The sequence below is a fragment of the Chiroxiphia lanceolata genome, chromosome 11 (genome assembly GCF_009829145.1).
Source record: "Chiroxiphia lanceolata isolate bChiLan1 chromosome 11, bChiLan1.pri, whole genome shotgun sequence".
In the NCBI taxonomy this organism is placed as follows: Eukaryota; Metazoa; Chordata; class Aves; order Passeriformes; family Pipridae; genus Chiroxiphia; species Chiroxiphia lanceolata.
This window is the reverse complement of record NC_045647.1, coordinates 9,664,493-9,680,992: the sequence shown is the minus strand read 5'-3', so window position 1 is coordinate 9,680,992 and position 16,500 is coordinate 9,664,493. Positions and strand designations below refer to the sequence as shown.

Genomic DNA, 16,500 nt, shown 5'->3' with positions numbered 1-16,500 from the left:
GGGCGGCGGTGGGGAGGTGCGGGGCCGGGCCAGGCTGGGGCGGCCGGGGGCTCAGCGCCGCGCGGTGCCTGACCCCGCCGCCCCCGCGGGCAGGGGCGCGCAGCCGCCCCCCGGCCCCCATGAAGCTGCGGGACGCCCCGTCCGCCTGCCCGTCGCTGTGGCGCTGCCTGCCGTGCCCGCTGACCGAGCTGCGCCTGGACCTGGTGCTGTCCTCGGGACAGAGCTTCCGGTGAGCCAGCACGGGGGTCCCGGCGCCCCCCGGCCCGGCCCTGCGCGCCCGGGCCCGCCCCGACGTGCCCGTGTGCGGCAGGTGGTGGGAGAGCAGCCCGGGGGCCTGGACAGGCGTGTTGGAAGGCCGCGTCTGGACACTGCGGCAGGACCGGGACCGGCTCTGGTACACGGTGTACGGCGAGGAGGATGAGCACAAGGAACGGGGTCGGTGCCCCGCCAAAGCAGCCAAGCTGGACGGTGCGGAGACAGACCGGATCCTGCGCGACTACTTCCAGCTGGACGTGGGTCTGTCGGCCCTGTATCGTGAGTGGGAGGCGGCCGACCCCCTCTTCCGCAAGGTGGCCGAGGACTTCCCAGGTGAGGCGGCTCCATGGGGCCACAAGAGATGGCCACAGCACCTCCCCGGCATCCCCTCACTGTGTCCTGCCTGCAGGGGTGCGGGTACTGCGGCAGGACCCCGTCGAGTGCCTCTTCTCCTTCATTTGCACCTCCAACAACCACATTTCCCGCATCACTGCCATGATCGAGCGCCTCTGCCAGGCCTTTGGCCGCCACCTCTGCTGCATCGACGCCCGGCCATTCCACGCCTTCCCATCCCTCTCGGCACTCACAGGTCTGCTGTCGCCCCACCACTTCCACCCCACAATGGCCTCACCTGCGCCCACCCACATCCCTGTGCTGTGTCCACGCAGGCACTGATGCTGAGGCCCGGCTGCGGGCACTGGGCTTTGGGTACCGGGCCAAGTTTGTCAGTGGGAGTGCGCAGGCCATCGCCCAGGGGCTTGGTGCCGAGGGGCTGTGCCAGCTCCGCACCGCGCCCTACGCCGAGGCCAGGAAGGTGCTGTGCACCCTGCCCGGTGTAGGTGCCAAGGTGGGTGCCAGGGCGGGGGTGGGATGGGGAATGGGGTCCAGCATCAGGGGCTGACAGAGCTGCTGGTGGCAGGTGGCTGACTGCGTCTGCCTGATGTCCCTGGACAAGGCCGAGGCGGTGCCAGTGGACACCCATGTCTGGCACGTTGCACGGCAGCGCTATGGCATGGCAGTGGGCAGCAAGAGCCTGACCCCCCGGGCCTACCAAGAGATCGGTGAGGGCAGGGCTGGGCCCTGACATGGGACCTCAGGGATGGTGCCTGTGTCCCCCATGCTGGCACTCACCCTCTCTCCACAGGCGATTTCTTTCGGGGGCTGTGGGGCCCCCGCGCCGGCTGGGCACAAGCGGTGAGTACCCCTGTCCCAGGCAGCTTGGGGCTCAGCCCTTGCCCGTATCCTGGCCATACGCACCCCATCATCTCTCTCCACTCCAGGTACTGTTCTGTGCTGACCTCCGCAAGGGCCAGGAGCTGACCAGCAGCCGGGATCAGGCCTGGGAGAGCTGAAGCGAGGACCACCATGTGGATGGGCCCCCCTAGGGACACCCGAGGAGGAAGAGTGGCTTGAGTGGGACACTGTGCGTGCTGCCAGCCTGGGACAGAGGGGCGTGGGCTGTGCCTGTCCCCTGGCCACTGTGTGTGGAGGGAGCCGCTGCTTTGGGCAGTGAGGCCGGGGGGAATCAGGGCTGTGTCCAGCTCCCCCAGGGCAGAGCCGAGCCAAGCACCTTTGGCCTCTTGCCTTTATTACAAGCAATAAAATAGAAACATACATTTGGAAAATTCTCCTTGAACATGCTGGGGGTGGGGGTGTGGGATAGTGCCAGGCCAGGCGTGGACGGAGGGAGGGAATGGATGTGGGAAGGGGCCTGCGACACAGCCCCAAGCTGGGGGTGCTCTGTGGGGTGCCCCTGCCCCGATGCAGATCTCTGCTGTGAGCCTGCAATGAGGGCAGCCCCACAAACCCAGAGCAAGCACAGCAGGGTGCCCTCACACTGTCCCCCCTGCTCCTGCACTGTAGGGCCCCCCACCCCACATGGTGCCCATGGGAGGGCTGGGCCCCCCTGGATGTGGCTATGTGGGGCCATGCTCAGTCTGGAGGGAGGCGCTGACCTCTGCTTGTGGGTGGGCGCCCACAGTCTGACCCTGCGGGGAGGAGCAGGGTGAGATCCTGGCAGCAGCCCTGGGGGGTGCAGGATGGGGATTAGGGGGTCAGGGCTCACCATTGCTGGTCCCCCCTACCAGCCGCTCGCCGGGGCTGGTGGGAGTTGTCTGTCCAGGGATGTCCTGGCTGGTTCCCAACTGCAGCTTTCTCATGTGTCTCACCACTGCCGTGGCGTTGAAAGCTTGCTGTCAACCCCACAGTGTCTGTCACCTGACATGGGGTGCCTGGGAGACCTCTGTGTCCCCCAGCACCCCGCAGCAACCCCCACTCACCTTCCACTTGCTCTTTGCGAAGTTCTTCTTGATCTGCTCGCTCACTGACTGGTGGATGTTCTTGTCCAGGGCTGTGTCCCCAGCGATCCTGAAGCGAGATGGGGGTCAGCTAGGGCCCCCCCACCCCATGACTGCTGTGGGGTGAGCCAGAGAAGGGGCAGATTGTGGCAGGTCACCCCTTACCAGGGATGCTGCAGTGCTTGCTCACAGGTGAAGCGCTTGCTGGGGTCCTTCTCCATCAGGTGTTGGATGAAGTCCTTGGCTGTGACAGGGCATTGAGCAGCTGTGAGTGTCTATGCCCACCATTCCCTTGGGTTCTGTGACACTGTGCCAGGCTCCCAGCCCTCACCACCCTGGTGGTCTCAGCTCACCCGAGTCCGAGATGTCATCCCAGTAAGGTGAGTCAAACTCGTACTCGGCCCGCAGGATCTGCTCAAAGAGCTTGGCATCGTTCTCATCATAGAAAGGGGGGTAACCGCAGAGCCTGGGGGTGGGGGGAGAGGGATGCTGGCCCTGGGCAGCCCTGGGGGGCCAGGCCCCCAGGATAGGAAGGGGTGGGAGGGGGGAAACATACAGAATGTAGGCGATAACCCCGATGGACCAGCAATCCACTGCCTTGCTGTAAGGCTTCTGTGCCAGCACCTCAGGGGCTGGGGGGGAATGGCAGGGGTGAGGGGGGACCCCAACCTGTGGGGATACCCCAACCCCACACCCAGGGTGGTGGCAGCCCCCAGCAGGCACTCACCCACATAGCCAGGGGTGCCACAGGCCGTGGACATGACACTGCCACAGCCCTCGATCTTTGACAGCCCGAAGTCGCTGATCATGATCTTGGAGTCCTCATCCATGCTGTAATAGAGCAGGTTCTCGGGCTGCAAGGAGAGGGGGTTCAGGGAAGGGCAACACTGGGCTCTCCTCCTGCCACCACCATGAGGGTGCTGCATGTGTCCCCCTCACCCCCAACTGCTCACCTTCAGGTCGCGGTGGACGATGCCCATGTCATGCAGGTACTTGACAGCATCGAGGATCTGCCGGATCAGGGCGCTGGCATCCCGCTCGGTGTAGAAGCCCTTCTCCACGATGCGGTCGAAGAGTTCCCCCCCTGAGACCCTACAGGGATGGGCAGCACCCATCAGCACAGTCCCTACTCCAAGACCTCTCTGGAGCCCCCCAACAACACTCACAGCTGCATGATGAGGTAGAGGTGAGTGCCACTCTCATAGATGTCATCCAAGGCCACAATATTGGGGTGCTTGATCCTGCAGGGGGAGGTGCAGGGGCATGAGGGGGCTCCCACCTGCCCCCACCCCAGCCCCCACAGGACAGAGAGCAGCCAGGCTCCGCGCCGCAGGGCATCACGCGCTGCCGGCTATTTTGGGCACTGGCAATAACATGTGGGAATGGGTGCTGGCAGTGGGGAGCTGTGCTGGGTCGTGGGGGTGCCATGGGGTGGGACTCCCACCCTGGTGCTGGGACAGCCCCTACTTGTGGAGGACGGCGATCTCGTTCTCGATGCTGGTCTCCTTCCCCTCCAGCGCCTTCTTGGCGATGCACTTGATGGCCACCAGCTTCCGTGTCGCCTTCTCCTCTGCTAGGACCACCTCGGAGAAGGCCCCCCTGGGGGGGTTAAGGGATAAGCAGGGCGGGGGGGGCTGCCAGCCAGAGCCGTCAGTGCCACCATGCCACGATTGTCATGGCGACAGGCAGAAAGTCCAGCTATTTATAGGAGAAAAGCAAGTGGGAGCCGTCCGCTGGGATGGCTGGACAGCAATAGAGCGCCAGCAATAGAGCGCCTGGCACCACTTGTCCCTCCCGGTATGGCTGCACCATCCTATTAGACAGGATAAGGCTGTGATGCTGCTGGGGCTGAGCCATGCTGGGGCTGAGCCCCATGTGGATTTTGGCAGCCCCGTGCCATGCCATCCCGCAGCACTCAGGGTCACCCAAGGGCTGAGGTACCCGTTAGTAGCCGGGCGAAGCTGCTGGCAGTGCCCAAGTGGGGAAGTGACAGGCAGCATGTTCACGCTGCGAAGGGCCCTAAGCCTTGACATAATTAACATGCTAATCCAGCCTAAGAGCCTTACAGTGCTGTGGGCACCAGTGGAAACCCCTCTGCCAGCTGGGGGACCATCCTTGGGCATGGCACAGTCACGCCGTGGCACAGCAGGAGGAACCAGCCAACGCCAGTGGGAGATGGCACCTGCACTTGTGCCACACAGTGTCTCCTCTCATGTGCCAGCCCCACCTCAGGCCAGGATTTGAGCCGGTTCCACTTGGTAGGTCTGGCAAAGCTGGAGGGGCCAGACCCATCACGGTGAGTGTTGTCACCAGTGTGTCCCCCAGACTGCGACTCACGTGCCCAGGACATCTCGGAAGTCGTAGATCCGCCGAATATCCTCGGTCCTCTTCTTCCAGCTGGGCCCATCCTGCCCCAGCGGCATGGTGCCCCGTGGGGCCACCCACTCCCACCTGTGACACGAGTGAGAGACGGGGTAGGGACAGGGTGTCAGCATGCCGGGATGGTGTGGGGACTCAGGGGGGTGATGGGGTGCTAAGGGGCGTGGTTGTCATCGTGGGGTCATGGGAACAAGCTGTGCCCGTGCGGGAGTTTTGGCGCGGGATGTCCCACTGGGGACACAGGCAGGCACCCTCCAGTTGCCCGCCCATGCGGCGGGCGCGGGGCGGGCGGGCAGAGGGAAGGTCTCAGACACACGCGTGAGTGCGCGGGGGGGTCCCCACCGCCATTCCCCACGCCTGCCAGCTGGCACAGCCGCGCCGGGCGGGACACGCGTGGGAGCCGGAGCTGCGCAGCGCGGGTGGTGACGCGCAGCTCCGCCGCCGCCACTCGGAGCCGCGCGTGGGCACGGTGTCCGCGCGCGGGCACGCCGCCCCCGCCCCGCCCCGCCCTTACCGACGGCCCCGGCCCCGGGCCCGCGGCGGAGCAGCGGCGACTCCTCCCGGCGCGGCGCCGCCGGACAGCGCTGACGTCACGGCGGGGGGCGGGCGCGCGCCCGGCCGCCGCCAATGGGAGGGGGCGGCTCGGCCGCCGGGGGGGGCCGGGGGGGACACGCGTGACCGCGGGCGCGCGTGGACAGGCGGGGGGGGCGCGGGGAGGGGGCGCGCGCGGGGCGGCGACACCCCCGACATCCGCCCCGCGTCTGTTGTGGGGATGCGAGCGAATGGATGCCTTGGGCAGACACGCGTGGGGCTGCAGGACAGACCCAGCCCCGCCACGCCTCGGCCCCCCCGCCCCAGCTGAGCCCAGCACCAGCAGGGCCCTCCCCCGCCCACACCCGCCCCAGAGCAGGGCCGGTCCCCACGGTGTCCCCGATGTCACCACACCATCACCTGCACACAGCTGCTTTTATTGCCCGCGGTTGTGGCAATAGAAGCCACCGGTACATGGAGAGCTTGGCCACCCACCCACCGGGTCCCCCGCCCCTCCAGCCCCTTCCCCTCCCCACATCCCCCAGCTCCCCTGTGGGGGTTGGGATCTCCCCACCCCTGGTCACAGAAGGACAAGGACTGTGGGAACCACACCACGGGAGCCACGACATCTGGCCCCTGCAGTGACCTGGCTGATGTCACCTGAGTAACAGGGGGAGCACGGGGTGACATGGGAGCAGAAGCCACCAGCTGGAGGAGGCTGTCCACAGGAGAGATCTCCACAACTCCATGGGGTCCTAAGCCTGAATCAGTGAAAGCCCCACGCAGGGACGGGACAGCAGGCAGGCTCTGTCACTCTGGCAGGGAGGCTGAGCAGGCCCAGGGCATGCAGGAGGCTGTGCCTGCTCCATCCTGCACTGGCAGGGTACAGGCAGATTACAGGCAGGGCAGCACCCTGCAGGTAAAGTCCACACAGAGAGAGGGGTCCTCAGCCCCCTCTACCCATCCAGCAGCTTGAGGATGCTCTCCCGCTCCTTCAGGGTCTTCCAGGCCTGGTCCTTCTCCTTCTTGGTGGGCGTGCGCTTCTTCTGCCGGGCGGCCATGATCTTGCGGAAGGCGTCCATCACCTCGTTGTCGGCCATGCGGACACGCTGCCGCAGCTCCTGCCGGTGCAGCTCCTCCTTGGCCAGCCTAGGGGGCACACGGGGGTGTCAGTCCCCACCGGGCAGCCCCCCACTCGCCCCCATCCCTGCCCGCTCGCTCTCACCGCAGCAGCTCGTGCTTCTTGGTGCGGTTGTGAGCGCTGAGGGCCTTGAGCTCCGCCTGCCTCTTGCGCAGCTCTGCCAGCACCTCATCCTCCGAGTCCTCGGCCGGGCGGTCCTCTGACTCCAGCAGGCCCTGGGCCACCAGCTCCTCCTTGATCCGACCCTCCAGGGACTTGGTGTGGGGGACGCTGCCGGGGCAGAGAGTGGCTGCTGCCCACCACACGCCCTTTGCTCCCCACGACTCACTGGGCAGGGAGCCAGCACTGTGCTCAGTGCACCCATGGGCTGTGCCCAGCTCCGGGCCTGCCTCAGCCACTCACCTGAAGGGCTTGTTCTGGCTGCGGGGAGATGTGCCGGCACCGTCAGCTCCTGAGTCCTTGCCGGCGATCTCAGGGATGGGGGAGTCCTCCACGGGGGAGATGATGTTTTCCTAGCAAAGGGAGCATGAGGGAAAGGTAAGAGTTAGTGCTGGGTTGTGGTGGTGCTGCCCCCCATGGGGGCAGGCCAGGGTATGGCCCCACAGAGCCCCCTCACCTCCACAAGGGCCTGCAGGAGACGCTGTGTCAGGGGACCGAAGGGACACCCATCCTCTGGCTGCTCGTGCTGGGCCTCCGACTTCTTCAGGAGGGCATCGACGTCTGGGAGGAAGCAGGAGAGGGAAATAAACAACCCCAAAGGTAACCCAACAGAGGTGAGCAGTGGGGCAGGGCAGCCTCAGCCCCTGGGGCTGGGGCTTGGCTCCACTGGGCACGAGTGCTCCCAGCCTCTCTAGGGAAAGGCAGGGGTGGGATGGGGGCACCTTTGGTGTCCAGTTCAGTCAGTGGCCCCAGGACACCTTTCTTCTTGTCGGCAGCAGCTGCTGCCCGGGCTCCATCCTTCTGCTCCTCCAGCAGGTCCTCCTGTGCCCAGCGCTGGGAATAATGCTTCCCCAGTGGCGGGATCTGCGAGAGCAGGGCTCAGCACAGCTCTTGGAGCCTCCGCCTTGCCTCCCTCCTCCCCAGAACTATGGCAGCATCCCGAGTGGGAACATTTGCTGTGGGGTACTGGAGAGGATGGGAAGAGAGGACACAGGATGGGCTCGGGAGCTTTTCACCTTGTAATGCTCAGCCTCATCCTCCGGTGGCTTGAGCAGCTCCTCCAGGACTCTGACCTCCTCATTAGTGAGATCCGCACAGTATGGCTCCACTGATGCCCAGAACCTGCAGGGATGGATGGACTGTTAGGGAGAGCTTTGGGGAGCACGTGGGAGCTGACACACATCTCCCTTCCCCGGGGTATCTTATCCCTTGGCCCTTGTGCTGGATGCTCCAAAGAAGCAGGCAGATAATCCCAATGCCCCCCAACACCCACACACCTGTTTGGAGCATCATTTTTGGGAATGCGGGGCACTTCAATGGGATCATCCTGGAACTCATACTCCTGGATCTTGGGCTGCAGGTTCTTGGACTTGGGTCGGCCGGGGCCAGGGCCAGTCCCATGGCCCCCTTTGCCCTCCAGCTTCTGCTTCTTGGGCTTCCCATGTTTGACAGATGTGCCCACATCGTGGTCCTTGCTCAGCTTCAGGAACCGCCGGTCGCCTTTCTTATCCTGCCAGTCTGTCAGGATCTGGAAGAGAGTTGATGCCCCATCAGGTCCCATGCCCGGGGCTGGGCAGGGCCAGGCCGGGGGCAGCCCCTGGACGGGAAGGAGCGGGACAGGGAGCCTGTCCCTGACCCTACACAGTCCCAGCACCTGTGTCTCAGCCTCCAGGACGCGGAGGCGGCGGCTGGCGGAGGAGAGCAGCGTCTCCAGCTCCAGCTGCAGTGTGTCCAGCTCCTCGATGCCGATGCCGTCATCCTCCGAGCGGGCCTGCACGGCCGTGTACCGGGGGCACACCTTCACGTGGTCCACCGACTTGAAGTCGTGGAACTGCAGCGGGCAGTCCTTCAGTTCGCTCATGGCGGCGGACACCGGGCACCGGGGGGCTCCGGGAGCACCGAGCGGCGCTGGGGACAGGGGAACCCGGGGGAGAGGGGAGCGGAGCTGGGGGCTACGGGGGTCCGGGGAGCATCGGGGCTGTGAGGGACCCGGGCGCAGGATCACCGGGGGGAACCTGGAGGAATCACTGGGGCGCTGCGGGGACTCAGGGAGGGCTCACGGGGCGGGATCCCGGGGTGAGATCCCAGGGTGGGCTCACGGGGCGGGATCCCGGGGTGGGCTCACGGGGCGGGATCCCGGGGTGGGCTCACGGGGCGCGGCGGGGACGCGGCGGGGGGGGCCCCGGGCCTGGGCCGCGCGCCCCTTCCGGCCCTGCAGCCGCCCCGCCCCTCGCCGCCCATTGGCCGCGCCGCGCCCCGCACCGACGCTCATTGGCCCAGCGTGCCCTCCATCTCCCTGCCCTAATATGGAAGAGCTGACAGGCGCGTACCAAGTGTGGCGTTGTGCGGGGGGGAGCCGCGCCGGCTGTCGCCGCCGCCACCCCGCTCCGCGCCGCGGGGGGGCCGGGCCGCAGGGCGGGAGCTCTCAGTCCGCACCCCCTCCCGCCCGCCGCAGTGGGAGGTGCCGCGCATCCCGGAAGAGGTGATCGGCTACTTCCGCCTGCCGGGACCGGAGCGCCGCCGCCACCGCCATGGTAGGGTGGGGGGACCGGGATGGGCGGGGGAACGGCACCGGCACCGGGACTGGCATCGTCACTAGCGGGGCGTGATCGGGGCCCGGGGGCTGCGGGTCGGGGGCTGGCGCAGGGGGCGGGACCCGGGAGCAGCCGGTCCCCGGTGCGCGGTCTGACGGCACCACCGTGTTCCCGCAGACTGCCACTCTGCGCCCGTACCTGAACGCGGTGCGCGCCACGCTGCAAGCCGCGCTGTGCCTGGAGAACTTCTCCTCGCAGGTGGTGGAGCGGCACAACAAGCCTGAGGTCGAAGTCAGGTAGGGGGAGGGGGGTACCGGGGGAGCCCTGCGGAGCCCCCGCTGCCCGCCCCGGGGGACGCGGGCCGGTCCCCGCCGTGCTCCGGGCACCCCCTGGCCCTCGGGCACAGCGCTGGTGCCGGCAGGGAGCCGGGGAGCTTCGGGAAGGAGGAGGGGATCCAGCTTGGGGTCGAGGGAGGGTCTGCCCTGGGGAGGGACGTCCCGGGGGGGCGGGAGGCATCCTGCAGCAAAACCCCCCATCGCTGTGATCCTCGCGGCTCTGCTTCCCTGTACCTCGCAGTGAACGCTATCTTCTGAGTCACCCCTGCCCTTCCTCTGCAGGAGCAGCAAAGAGCTGCTGTTGCAGCCGGTGATCATCAGCAGGAACGAGAAGGAGAAGGTACTCATCGAGGGCTCCATCAACTCCGTGCGTGTCAGCATCGCTGTGAAGCAGGTGAGGGGGCGTGGGCAGGGGCTGGCAGCTCCTGCCTTGGGGGAAGCCTCACTTCCCTTTTCTCTCCCCAGGCTGATGAGATCGAGAAGATCTTGTGCCACAAATTCATGCGCTTCATGATGATGAGGGCTGAAAACTTCTTCATCCTGCGCAGGAAGCCTGTGGAGGTGAGGGGGCAGAGAAGGGACAGAGCAGCCCCCAGCTCTGCTCCTAATACTGGGAGGGTGCCCAGGGCAGAACTGGGATGTGAAGTTGCATGTCAGTGACTTGGGTGCTGATCCCCAGGGCACTTCTGTCTTTCCCAGGGCTACGACATCAGCTTCTTGATCACAAACTTCCACACGGAGCAGATGTACAAGCACAAGTTGGTGGATTTTGTCATCCACTTCATGGAGGAGATCGACAAGGAAATCAGCGAGATGAAGCTCTCTGTCAATGCCAGGGCCCGCATTGTGGCAGAGGAGTTCCTCAAGAATGTGAGGCTCTTGAATGGGAGGGGGCGGGTCCCTGATTTTGGGAGTGGGGTGTGGCACTCAAAGCCAGTGTGGCCCTTGTACCCAGAGCCCCCCTGTCACCTCAGTGGGGACAGCAGTGACATTCTACCCAAGGACCATCTTGGAACAGGGAGGGGAGGGTGCCAAGGGTACTCGTACCCCCTTTCAGGGAATGACAGAATTTCTCAGTTGGAAGGGACCCACAAGGATCAGCCAGTCCCACCCTTACTCTGCACAGGACACCGCAGCAATCCCACCATGTGTCTGAGAGTGTTGTCCAGACACTTCTTGGACTTTGTCAGGCTTGGTGCTCACAAAGTGCCAGTTTTGAGACCCCCCCAGAGCATGCTCAGGGGCAACAGCAGCCTTGGGGTCTCAGGTCCTTTCAGTGGATGCTGTGATGGATGTGCAGTGCCTGGGGGAGGCAGCGGGAGAAGCTGAGCATGGATCTCTGTGAGCACCACGTGGGTGCCAGGAGGGTGGTGAGTGCCCCAGGCAGGGACTGACAGCTGCGTGTCTTCTCTCCTTTCCAGTTTTAGGCTGTGGTGCAGGACCCCGTGGCTCCCCTGTGCTTGTGCCCGCCGGGCACCGTGCCTGTGCCTGCTCCCGCTCCCTGAGAACGGCAGGGCCGGGCCGGGCCGAGCCCCACCTGCCCGTCTTTGGGCGGGGCGGCCGGGTGGGAGCAGCCCCCGCTTGCGGCAGCGCGGCCCCGGCGCTGCCCCTGTCTCGTCTTGTTTTTTTAAACGGTCTCGTTTGCTGTATCCACCGCCTCCGACTCCTCCCTCCCGCCGCACCGGGGGTTGGGGCGACCGAGGCCGGGGGGAGGTGGGGTCAGATCATGGAATGGGAAGGGCGTGAAACTGGAGGAGTGCAGCGCCATGGCAACAGCAAACGCGGGGTTGGTGCTGATGGTGTCGGGGAGGGCCACTGGGGGGCTATGAAAGGACTTGAAGGGGGCCTGGGGGCACCAAGGGGCTTGAGGGGGTCCTCTGGGTGTGAGGCACAAAAGGGTTTGTGGGGGGTGTGCAGTCTGAGGGGGGGGCAGGAGGCTGTGGGCACAGGGGGCTGTTTATCCCCCCTTGAGGGCAGTAGAGCCACTGTGGGGGCTGGGGCTGTGACGTTACAGCACTGCTGGTGGTGGAGGGGAGCCATATCCTGCACTTTGACATCACACTAGAACTGGGGGCCACATCCTGCAGTCTGACATCGCAGTGACACTGGGGTTTGGGGGCCACAGCCTGCATTTCGATATCACAGTGGTGGTGGGGCTGAGGGGCCAATCCTGCACTGGGCACCTGCTCCAGTCTCCAGCAGGACAGGGGACTAGGATGACCTGCTTGGCACAGAGGAGGCAGAGCCACCCACAGCTCCCCTCGCCCTCAGGCTACCATGGAACAATGTAGCACAGAGAGCAGCACTGCAGGCACACAGCCCCCCAGCCAGGGGCAGCGCTGGAGCAGGGGACACCCCAGCAGTCCCCGGGCCCAGCAGGCTGGGGACAAGGGCACAGTAGGACGTCCTGGGGCTGTGCAGTGCACCCGGGGCACTGGTGCAAAGCCTGGCAGGTCAGACAATGCCATGTCAGGGGCCCCAGGCTCAGCCAGGCAGAGGCAGGCAGGGCAGCGCCCTCTCCCTCACTCTGCCCCACCCCGTGCTGGGGACACGGGGCCAGTGAGCTCAGATGGGGCTGTGCTCACACGGCTGGCATCAGCCACCACCACCAGCCACCAAGATGGCCACCAGTGCTGGCTTGACCTTGAGCTCCTCAAGAAGGCCAAGCTGCATGTGGAGACAGCCATTAAGGTGAGGGGCCTGATTTCACACCTCCCCAAATGCCATGTGCTTGCCTTTATTTTATGTCTGGCTCAGGAGAGCTGAGCTGGAGGGGCAAGGACTGGGGCAGGCTGAGCCCTCTGGTCTCTGTGCAGGAGAAGAAGATCTTCATGGTGCAGGGCCCCTACCCCACCATCCGCAGGCTGCTGCGGGCCCGGGGCTGGGTGGAGAGGAAGCCCCCCAGGGTGGGCAGACAGCTGGAGCAGCATCGTGGCAACCAACAGAAACAGCAGCTGGAGACAGAGGCAAGGGAGGATGGCGAGGAGCAGGGGGAGGCAGTGCTGAACCCACGTGGTGGGGCACAGCCTACCCTGGAGATCACAGAGCTGCTGCACTCCCCATGGCCACCCACTGAGGAGGAGGAGGAGGAGGAAGAGCAGTGCGATGAGGACCCCAGTGGCATCCATGACCTCATGGTTAGCTGAGAGGGCTGAGCTCTGCCACAGCCCCCAGCACCCTTCCCTGGGACCCCCCAGGCATGGGGCACACCCTGGGATGGAGGCTCCGTGTCCCACCCTGGTCCCTTCCCTCACAGTCTTACCTGGTGCGGGACCGAGTGCCAAATTTCATCTGGGCCAACTACCTCAGTGCTGTTGACCCTCAGCTGCTGGAGCAGGACCACGTGGTGAACCACTATGCCCGAGTGGGTGCCTTCACCACCAAGGTGGGAACCCGGAGCCCTTGGAGAGGGGGGGGACACGAGTGGTAGGTTCACTAGGGACTGATAACCTTCTCTAAACAGGAGGGGCTGTGCCTCAGCCTGCAAAACTTGCCCTGGATCGAGCAAGCAGACCCCAACACCTTCTTCCCACGGTGCTATCGGCTGGGGACTACAGACGAGCGGGAAGCCTTCATCGGTGAGCAGAGGGGTGCTGCCCTCCTGTGCTCCCACTCTTCCCACATCCCGTACAGGACTGATTGGGGACAATGGCTCCCTCTTGCAGACGATTTCCGCCTGACAGCAGCTCGCAGTCTGCTCAAACTGGCCCTGGAAGAGGCTGGGGACAGGCTGATGGGGACTGAGCAGCCCCCAAGCTCTGACAAGGGGCCAGGTGAGTGCATGGAGCTGATGGCAGGGACATGTCCGGGGGCTGAGCTTGGAGGCTGAGTCTCTGCTCATGGCTATGGCCTGGGATCCCCCACTCCCTCCCATAAACCCACTTTATGGGTGCTCTGCCCCCCACCCCATCCCCATGCTACCAAAGCCACAGGTCCCAGAGGGAGGCTCTGTGCTGCTTTGGCTCCAAGGCTGGCACATTAACCATATCTCTCACCCCATGCCATCCAAAGCAGGGCCAGGATCTCCCCTGTACCCCCAGCTGGTGGAGGAGGCCCTGGAGGTCTGTGAGCAACACCTGGGTGTTCTGGGGCACCAAGACATCGACAGGGGCACCCCGTTCCCCTGCAGGACATGCATTGACTGGGACCGCTTCCTGCAGGATTACTACTGTGTGGCACAGTGAGTGCCGAGTGGGACAGGGGGCAGGGGACACTGTGGTGGGGCTGGTGCTGAGCTCCCCATGTCTCCCCACAGTGAGGGGGCTGGGCTGGTGCTGAGTGGGGCACAGCGGGAGCGGTGCCAGGATCTGCTGCGGCGCCTGGCGGAGCAGCTGCCGCAGTTCAGCATGGAGGGCAAGCTCAACGTCTGGATCCTCAAGCCTGGTGCTGAATCCCAAGGCAGGGGTAAGGCTGGGGGAAGTGGGGGACACACACAGGCTCCCCACCGAGGAAGGGTCCCACCATCACTGTGCCCCTGTTCCCCAGGCATCGTCTGTGCGACGCGGCTGGAGGAGGTGCTGCGGCTGGCGCGGGGCTGCACAGCCCCCTCGGTGCAGGAGGGCAAGTGGGTGGTGCAGAAGTACCTGGAGCGGCTGCTGACCATCTTCGGCACCAAATTTGACATCCGTCAGTGGTTTGTGGTGACTGACTGGAAGCCGCTGACTGTCTGGTTCTATGGAGACTGCTACCTGCGCTTCTGCTCCCGGCCCTTCTCCCTGCACTGCCTGGAGCGGTGAGTGCCCCCCACACCCCAGCCCCCCAGCCTGACCCAGCCCCCCAGACTGACCCCAGCCCCCCTCTCTCCACCCCAGTGCCAGGCACCTCTGCAATGTCTCCGTCCAGAAGTGGTACAAGACATCACCAGACCAGGACCCCCGCGTGCCCTCTGACAGGGTCTGGTCCAGCAAGCAGTTCCAGGCATACCTGGCGTGGCTGGGGCAGGCAGATGCCTGGCACCAAGTGATAGTGCCTGGCATGAAGGCGGCAATACTGAGCGCCCTGCGTAGTGCCCAGGACCAGGTGGGCTTCCGCAAGAACAGCTTTGAGCTCTATGGGGCTGACTTTCTCGTGGGGGAGGACTGCCAGCCCTGGCTGCTGGAGATCAACTCCTGCCCCACCATGAGCCCCTCCTCAGCCGTGACCAGACGACTCTGTGCCAACGTCCAGCGGGACACGCTGCGCCTCGTGCTTGACCGCAAGGACAACCCCACCTGCTCCATTGGAGCCTTTGAGCTCATCTACAAGGAGGTAGGCTGGGGAGCTGGGGGGCAGGCACACTCTGGGCACCCCAAGTCCCCACTCCCTGCTGTGTCCCCACTCCCTGCTGTCTCCCCACAGGCAGCTATGCCCAGGCCACTTTCCGGGCGTGTGAAGCTGATAGTCAAAGGCTGTTCCCTGAAGAAGTGCTGGTCAGCACAGCACCAAGCCCAGGTCAAGCCCCCTGCCACTGTGCCCAGTGCCACCCAGCACCCTGTGCCCCCAAGGGCCAGAGACACCCAGGTGCCCCAGCAAGCACAGCATCAACCCCCCACCACTGTGCCCAGTGCCCCCAGGCTCCCCGTGTCCCCAGGGGCCAGAGACACTCCTGTACCCAAGCGAGCACAGCACCAGCCTCCCACCACTATGGCCAGTGCCCCCAAGCTCCCCATGTCCCCAGGGGCCAAAGACACTCCTGTACCCAAGCAAGCACAGCATCAATGCCCCACCACTGTGCCCAGTGCCCCCAGGCTCCCTGTGTCCCCAAGGGCCAGAGACACTCATGTACCCAAGCGAGCACAGCATCGATGCCCCACCATTGTGCCCAGTGCCCCCAGGCTCCCTGTGTCCCCAAGGGCCAGAGACACTCATGTACCCAAGCGAGCACAGCATCGATGCCCCACCACTGTGCCCAGTGCCCCCAGGCTCCCCGTGTCCCCCAGGGCCAGAGACACTCATGTACCCAAGCGAGCACAGCATCAACTCCCCACCACTGTGCCCAGTGCCCCCAAGCTCCCCATATCCCCAGGGGCCAGAGACACTCATGTACCCAAGCGAGCACAGCATCGATGCCCCACCATTGTGCCCAGTGCCCCCAGGCTCCCTGTGTCCCCAAGGGCCAGAGACACCCGGATGCCACAGCAAGCACGTCATCAACCCCCCACCACTGTGCTCAGTGCCCCCAAGCTCCCTATGCCCCCAGGAGCCAGAGACACCCAGGTGCCCAAGCCCAGAGCAGCAACAGGGAAGCTGCCTCCTCCGTGGCAATGGTGTGGCCCCAGCTCTGGCCCCTCAGCACTGCCACAGCCCTGGAGCTGCTCTGCTGGGAGCCAGGGGCTGTCATGCCTCTGTCACCCACACAGGCAGCCCCAGGCTGCTCAGCCCCTGATCAATGTCTGTCCCCTGGACAGGGTGCCCATGCCGCTGCCCTGGGGAGCCCCCAGCAACCCCTGGCTAGCCCTGGGCTGTGTCCCCTCCTTCCCTCCTGCCAGGCCACCGCATCTACCTCTGCCTGCACAGATCATTGGGACCCCCAGCCCAGAGCAGAAGCATATGGCAGTTCCCAATGGGACACAGAAGTGTGTCCTGGGATACTGAGACATTCCCAGGAGGGGACAGTGCCCCGCCCATCCTTGCTAGGCCGGCATGGCAGCACTCGGCTCCCTCTCACTGCAGTGCACCTCTACTGCTGTGTCATGGTCCCCACTTCATCCCTCATATGCACTTCAAAATACTTCTGCAATAAGGAGCCTGGTTTGGACTTCTGCGTGTGCGAGTTGTGGGCTGCCCTCGGGGTGGGGCTGCGGGCAGGAACTGGGGCTGCTGGGGCACAGAGCAGGCAGGAAAAGCTGCCTCTGCTCCTGCCTGCCTGCGGTCACCCTGGCCAGACACAG

General features: G+C 65.2%; 5 protein-coding genes across 7 annotated transcripts; 3 read left to right on the top strand and 2 right to left on the bottom strand.

The window, feature by feature from the left end:
- Positions 1-31: 31 nt before the first annotated feature.
- On the top strand, positions 32-1,880 carry OGG1 (8-oxoguanine DNA glycosylase). The gene is made up of 7 exons (XM_032698908.1): positions 32-229; positions 311-588; positions 665-844; positions 924-1,102; positions 1,175-1,316; positions 1,400-1,449; positions 1,536-1,880. Exons 1-7 carry the CDS (start codon positions 120-122, stop codon positions 1,605-1,607), a joined length of 1,011 nt encoding a protein of 336 aa, XP_032554799.1. The 5' UTR covers positions 32-119; the 3' UTR covers positions 1,608-1,880.
- On the bottom strand, positions 1,827-5,517 carry CAMK1 (calcium/calmodulin dependent protein kinase I). The gene is made up of 12 exons (XM_032698904.1): positions 5,446-5,517; positions 4,890-5,003; positions 4,020-4,151; positions 3,719-3,793; positions 3,506-3,644; positions 3,280-3,406; positions 3,109-3,184; positions 2,906-3,018; positions 2,718-2,796; positions 2,535-2,622; positions 2,321-2,447; positions 1,827-2,243 (listed from the first exon to the last, which is right to left on the bottom strand). Exons 2-12 carry the CDS (start codon positions 4,973-4,975, stop codon positions 2,188-2,190), a joined length of 1,098 nt encoding a protein of 365 aa, XP_032554795.1. The 5' UTR covers positions 4,976-5,003; positions 5,446-5,517; the 3' UTR covers positions 1,827-2,187.
- Positions 5,518-6,270: 753 nt separating this feature from the next.
- Positions 6,271-8,976, bottom strand: TADA3 (transcriptional adaptor 3). Its single transcript, XM_032698900.1, has 8 exons — positions 8,417-8,976; positions 8,040-8,290; positions 7,779-7,884; positions 7,485-7,626; positions 7,220-7,323; positions 7,006-7,115; positions 6,688-6,873; positions 6,271-6,611 (listed from the first exon to the last, which is right to left on the bottom strand). Exons 1-8 carry the CDS (start codon positions 8,621-8,623, stop codon positions 6,419-6,421), a joined length of 1,299 nt encoding a protein of 432 aa, XP_032554791.1. The 5' UTR covers positions 8,624-8,976; the 3' UTR covers positions 6,271-6,418.
- Positions 8,977-9,137: 161 nt separating this feature from the next.
- ARPC4 (actin related protein 2/3 complex subunit 4) lies at positions 9,138-11,280 on the top strand. The gene is made up of 6 exons (XM_032698914.1): positions 9,138-9,296; positions 9,474-9,592; positions 9,914-10,025; positions 10,097-10,192; positions 10,331-10,501; positions 11,053-11,280. The coding sequence occupies exons 1-6, from the start codon at positions 9,294-9,296 to the stop codon at positions 11,056-11,058; spliced, it is 507 nt and encodes a 168-aa protein (XP_032554805.1). The 5' UTR covers positions 9,138-9,293; the 3' UTR covers positions 11,059-11,280.
- Positions 11,281-11,667: 387 nt separating this feature from the next.
- LOC116792150 (tubulin monoglycylase TTLL3-like) lies at positions 11,668-16,367 on the top strand. 3 transcript variants are annotated; one of them, XM_032698867.1, is made up of 11 exons: positions 11,668-12,322; positions 12,448-12,768; positions 12,888-13,016; positions 13,095-13,209; positions 13,297-13,404; positions 13,643-13,811; positions 13,887-14,035; positions 14,117-14,363; positions 14,443-14,878; positions 14,969-15,201; positions 15,376-16,367. In XM_032698867.1, exons 1-11 carry the CDS (start codon positions 11,909-11,911, stop codon positions 16,202-16,204), a joined length of 3,150 nt encoding a protein of 1,049 aa, XP_032554758.1. In that variant the 5' UTR covers positions 11,668-11,908; the 3' UTR covers positions 16,205-16,367. The 3 variants fall into 3 exon arrangements, with proteins under 3 accessions (XP_032554758.1, XP_032554757.1, XP_032554756.1); XM_032698866.1 differs by having other exon boundaries at positions 13,646-13,811; positions 14,969-16,367; XM_032698865.1 differs by having other exon boundaries at positions 14,969-16,367.
- Positions 16,368-16,500: the final 133 nt, after the last annotated feature.

Bases quoted from the DNA above. Each gene is read 5' to 3' on its own strand.
- TADA3 (XM_032698900.1), bottom strand. From the start codon at position 8,623: ATGAGCGAACTGAAGGACTGCCCGCTGCAGTTCCACGACTTCAAGTCG. The intron at 8,291-8,416 runs GTGCTGGGACTG...ACTCTCTTCCAG, and splicing joins TCCTGGAGGCTGAGACACAG to ATCCTGACAGACTGGCAGGA. The intron at 7,324-7,484 runs GTGCCCCCATCC...GCTTCCTCCCAG, and splicing joins GACTGAACTGGACACCAAAG to ACGTCGATGCCCTCCTGAAG.
- OGG1 (XM_032698908.1), top strand. From the start codon at position 120: ATGAAGCTGCGGGACGCCCCGTCCGCCTGCCCGTCGCTGTGGCGCTGC. The intron at 845-923 runs GTCTGCTGTCGC...GTGTCCACGCAG, and splicing joins ATCCCTCTCGGCACTCACAG to GCACTGATGCTGAGGCCCGG. The intron at 1,450-1,535 runs GTGAGTACCCCT...TCTCCACTCCAG, and splicing joins GCGCCGGCTGGGCACAAGCG to GTACTGTTCTGTGCTGACCT.
- ARPC4 (XM_032698914.1), top strand. The intron at 10,026-10,096 runs GTGAGGGGGCGT...TTCTCTCCCCAG, and splicing joins TCAGCATCGCTGTGAAGCAG to GCTGATGAGATCGAGAAGAT. The intron at 10,193-10,330 runs GTGAGGGGGCAG...TGTCTTTCCCAG, and splicing joins TGCGCAGGAAGCCTGTGGAG to GGCTACGACATCAGCTTCTT.
- LOC116792150 (XM_032698865.1), top strand. From the start codon at position 11,909: ATGGAACAATGTAGCACAGAGAGCAGCACTGCAGGCACACAGCCCCCC. The intron at 13,812-13,886 runs GTGAGTGCCGAG...GTCTCCCCACAG, and splicing joins GATTACTACTGTGTGGCACA to TGAGGGGGCTGGGCTGGTGC. The intron at 14,364-14,442 runs GTGAGTGCCCCC...TCTCCACCCCAG, and splicing joins TCCCTGCACTGCCTGGAGCG to TGCCAGGCACCTCTGCAATG.
- CAMK1 (XM_032698904.1), bottom strand. From the start codon at position 4,975: ATGCCGCTGGGGCAGGATGGGCCCAGCTGGAAGAAGAGGACCGAGGAT. The intron at 4,152-4,889 runs GTGAGTCGCAGT...TAACCCCCCCAG, and splicing joins TTCCGAGATGTCCTGGGCAC to GGGGGCCTTCTCCGAGGTGG. The intron at 3,794-4,019 runs GTAGGGGCTGTC...CTCCCCCTGCAG, and splicing joins GAGATCGCCGTCCTCCACAA to GATCAAGCACCCCAATATTG.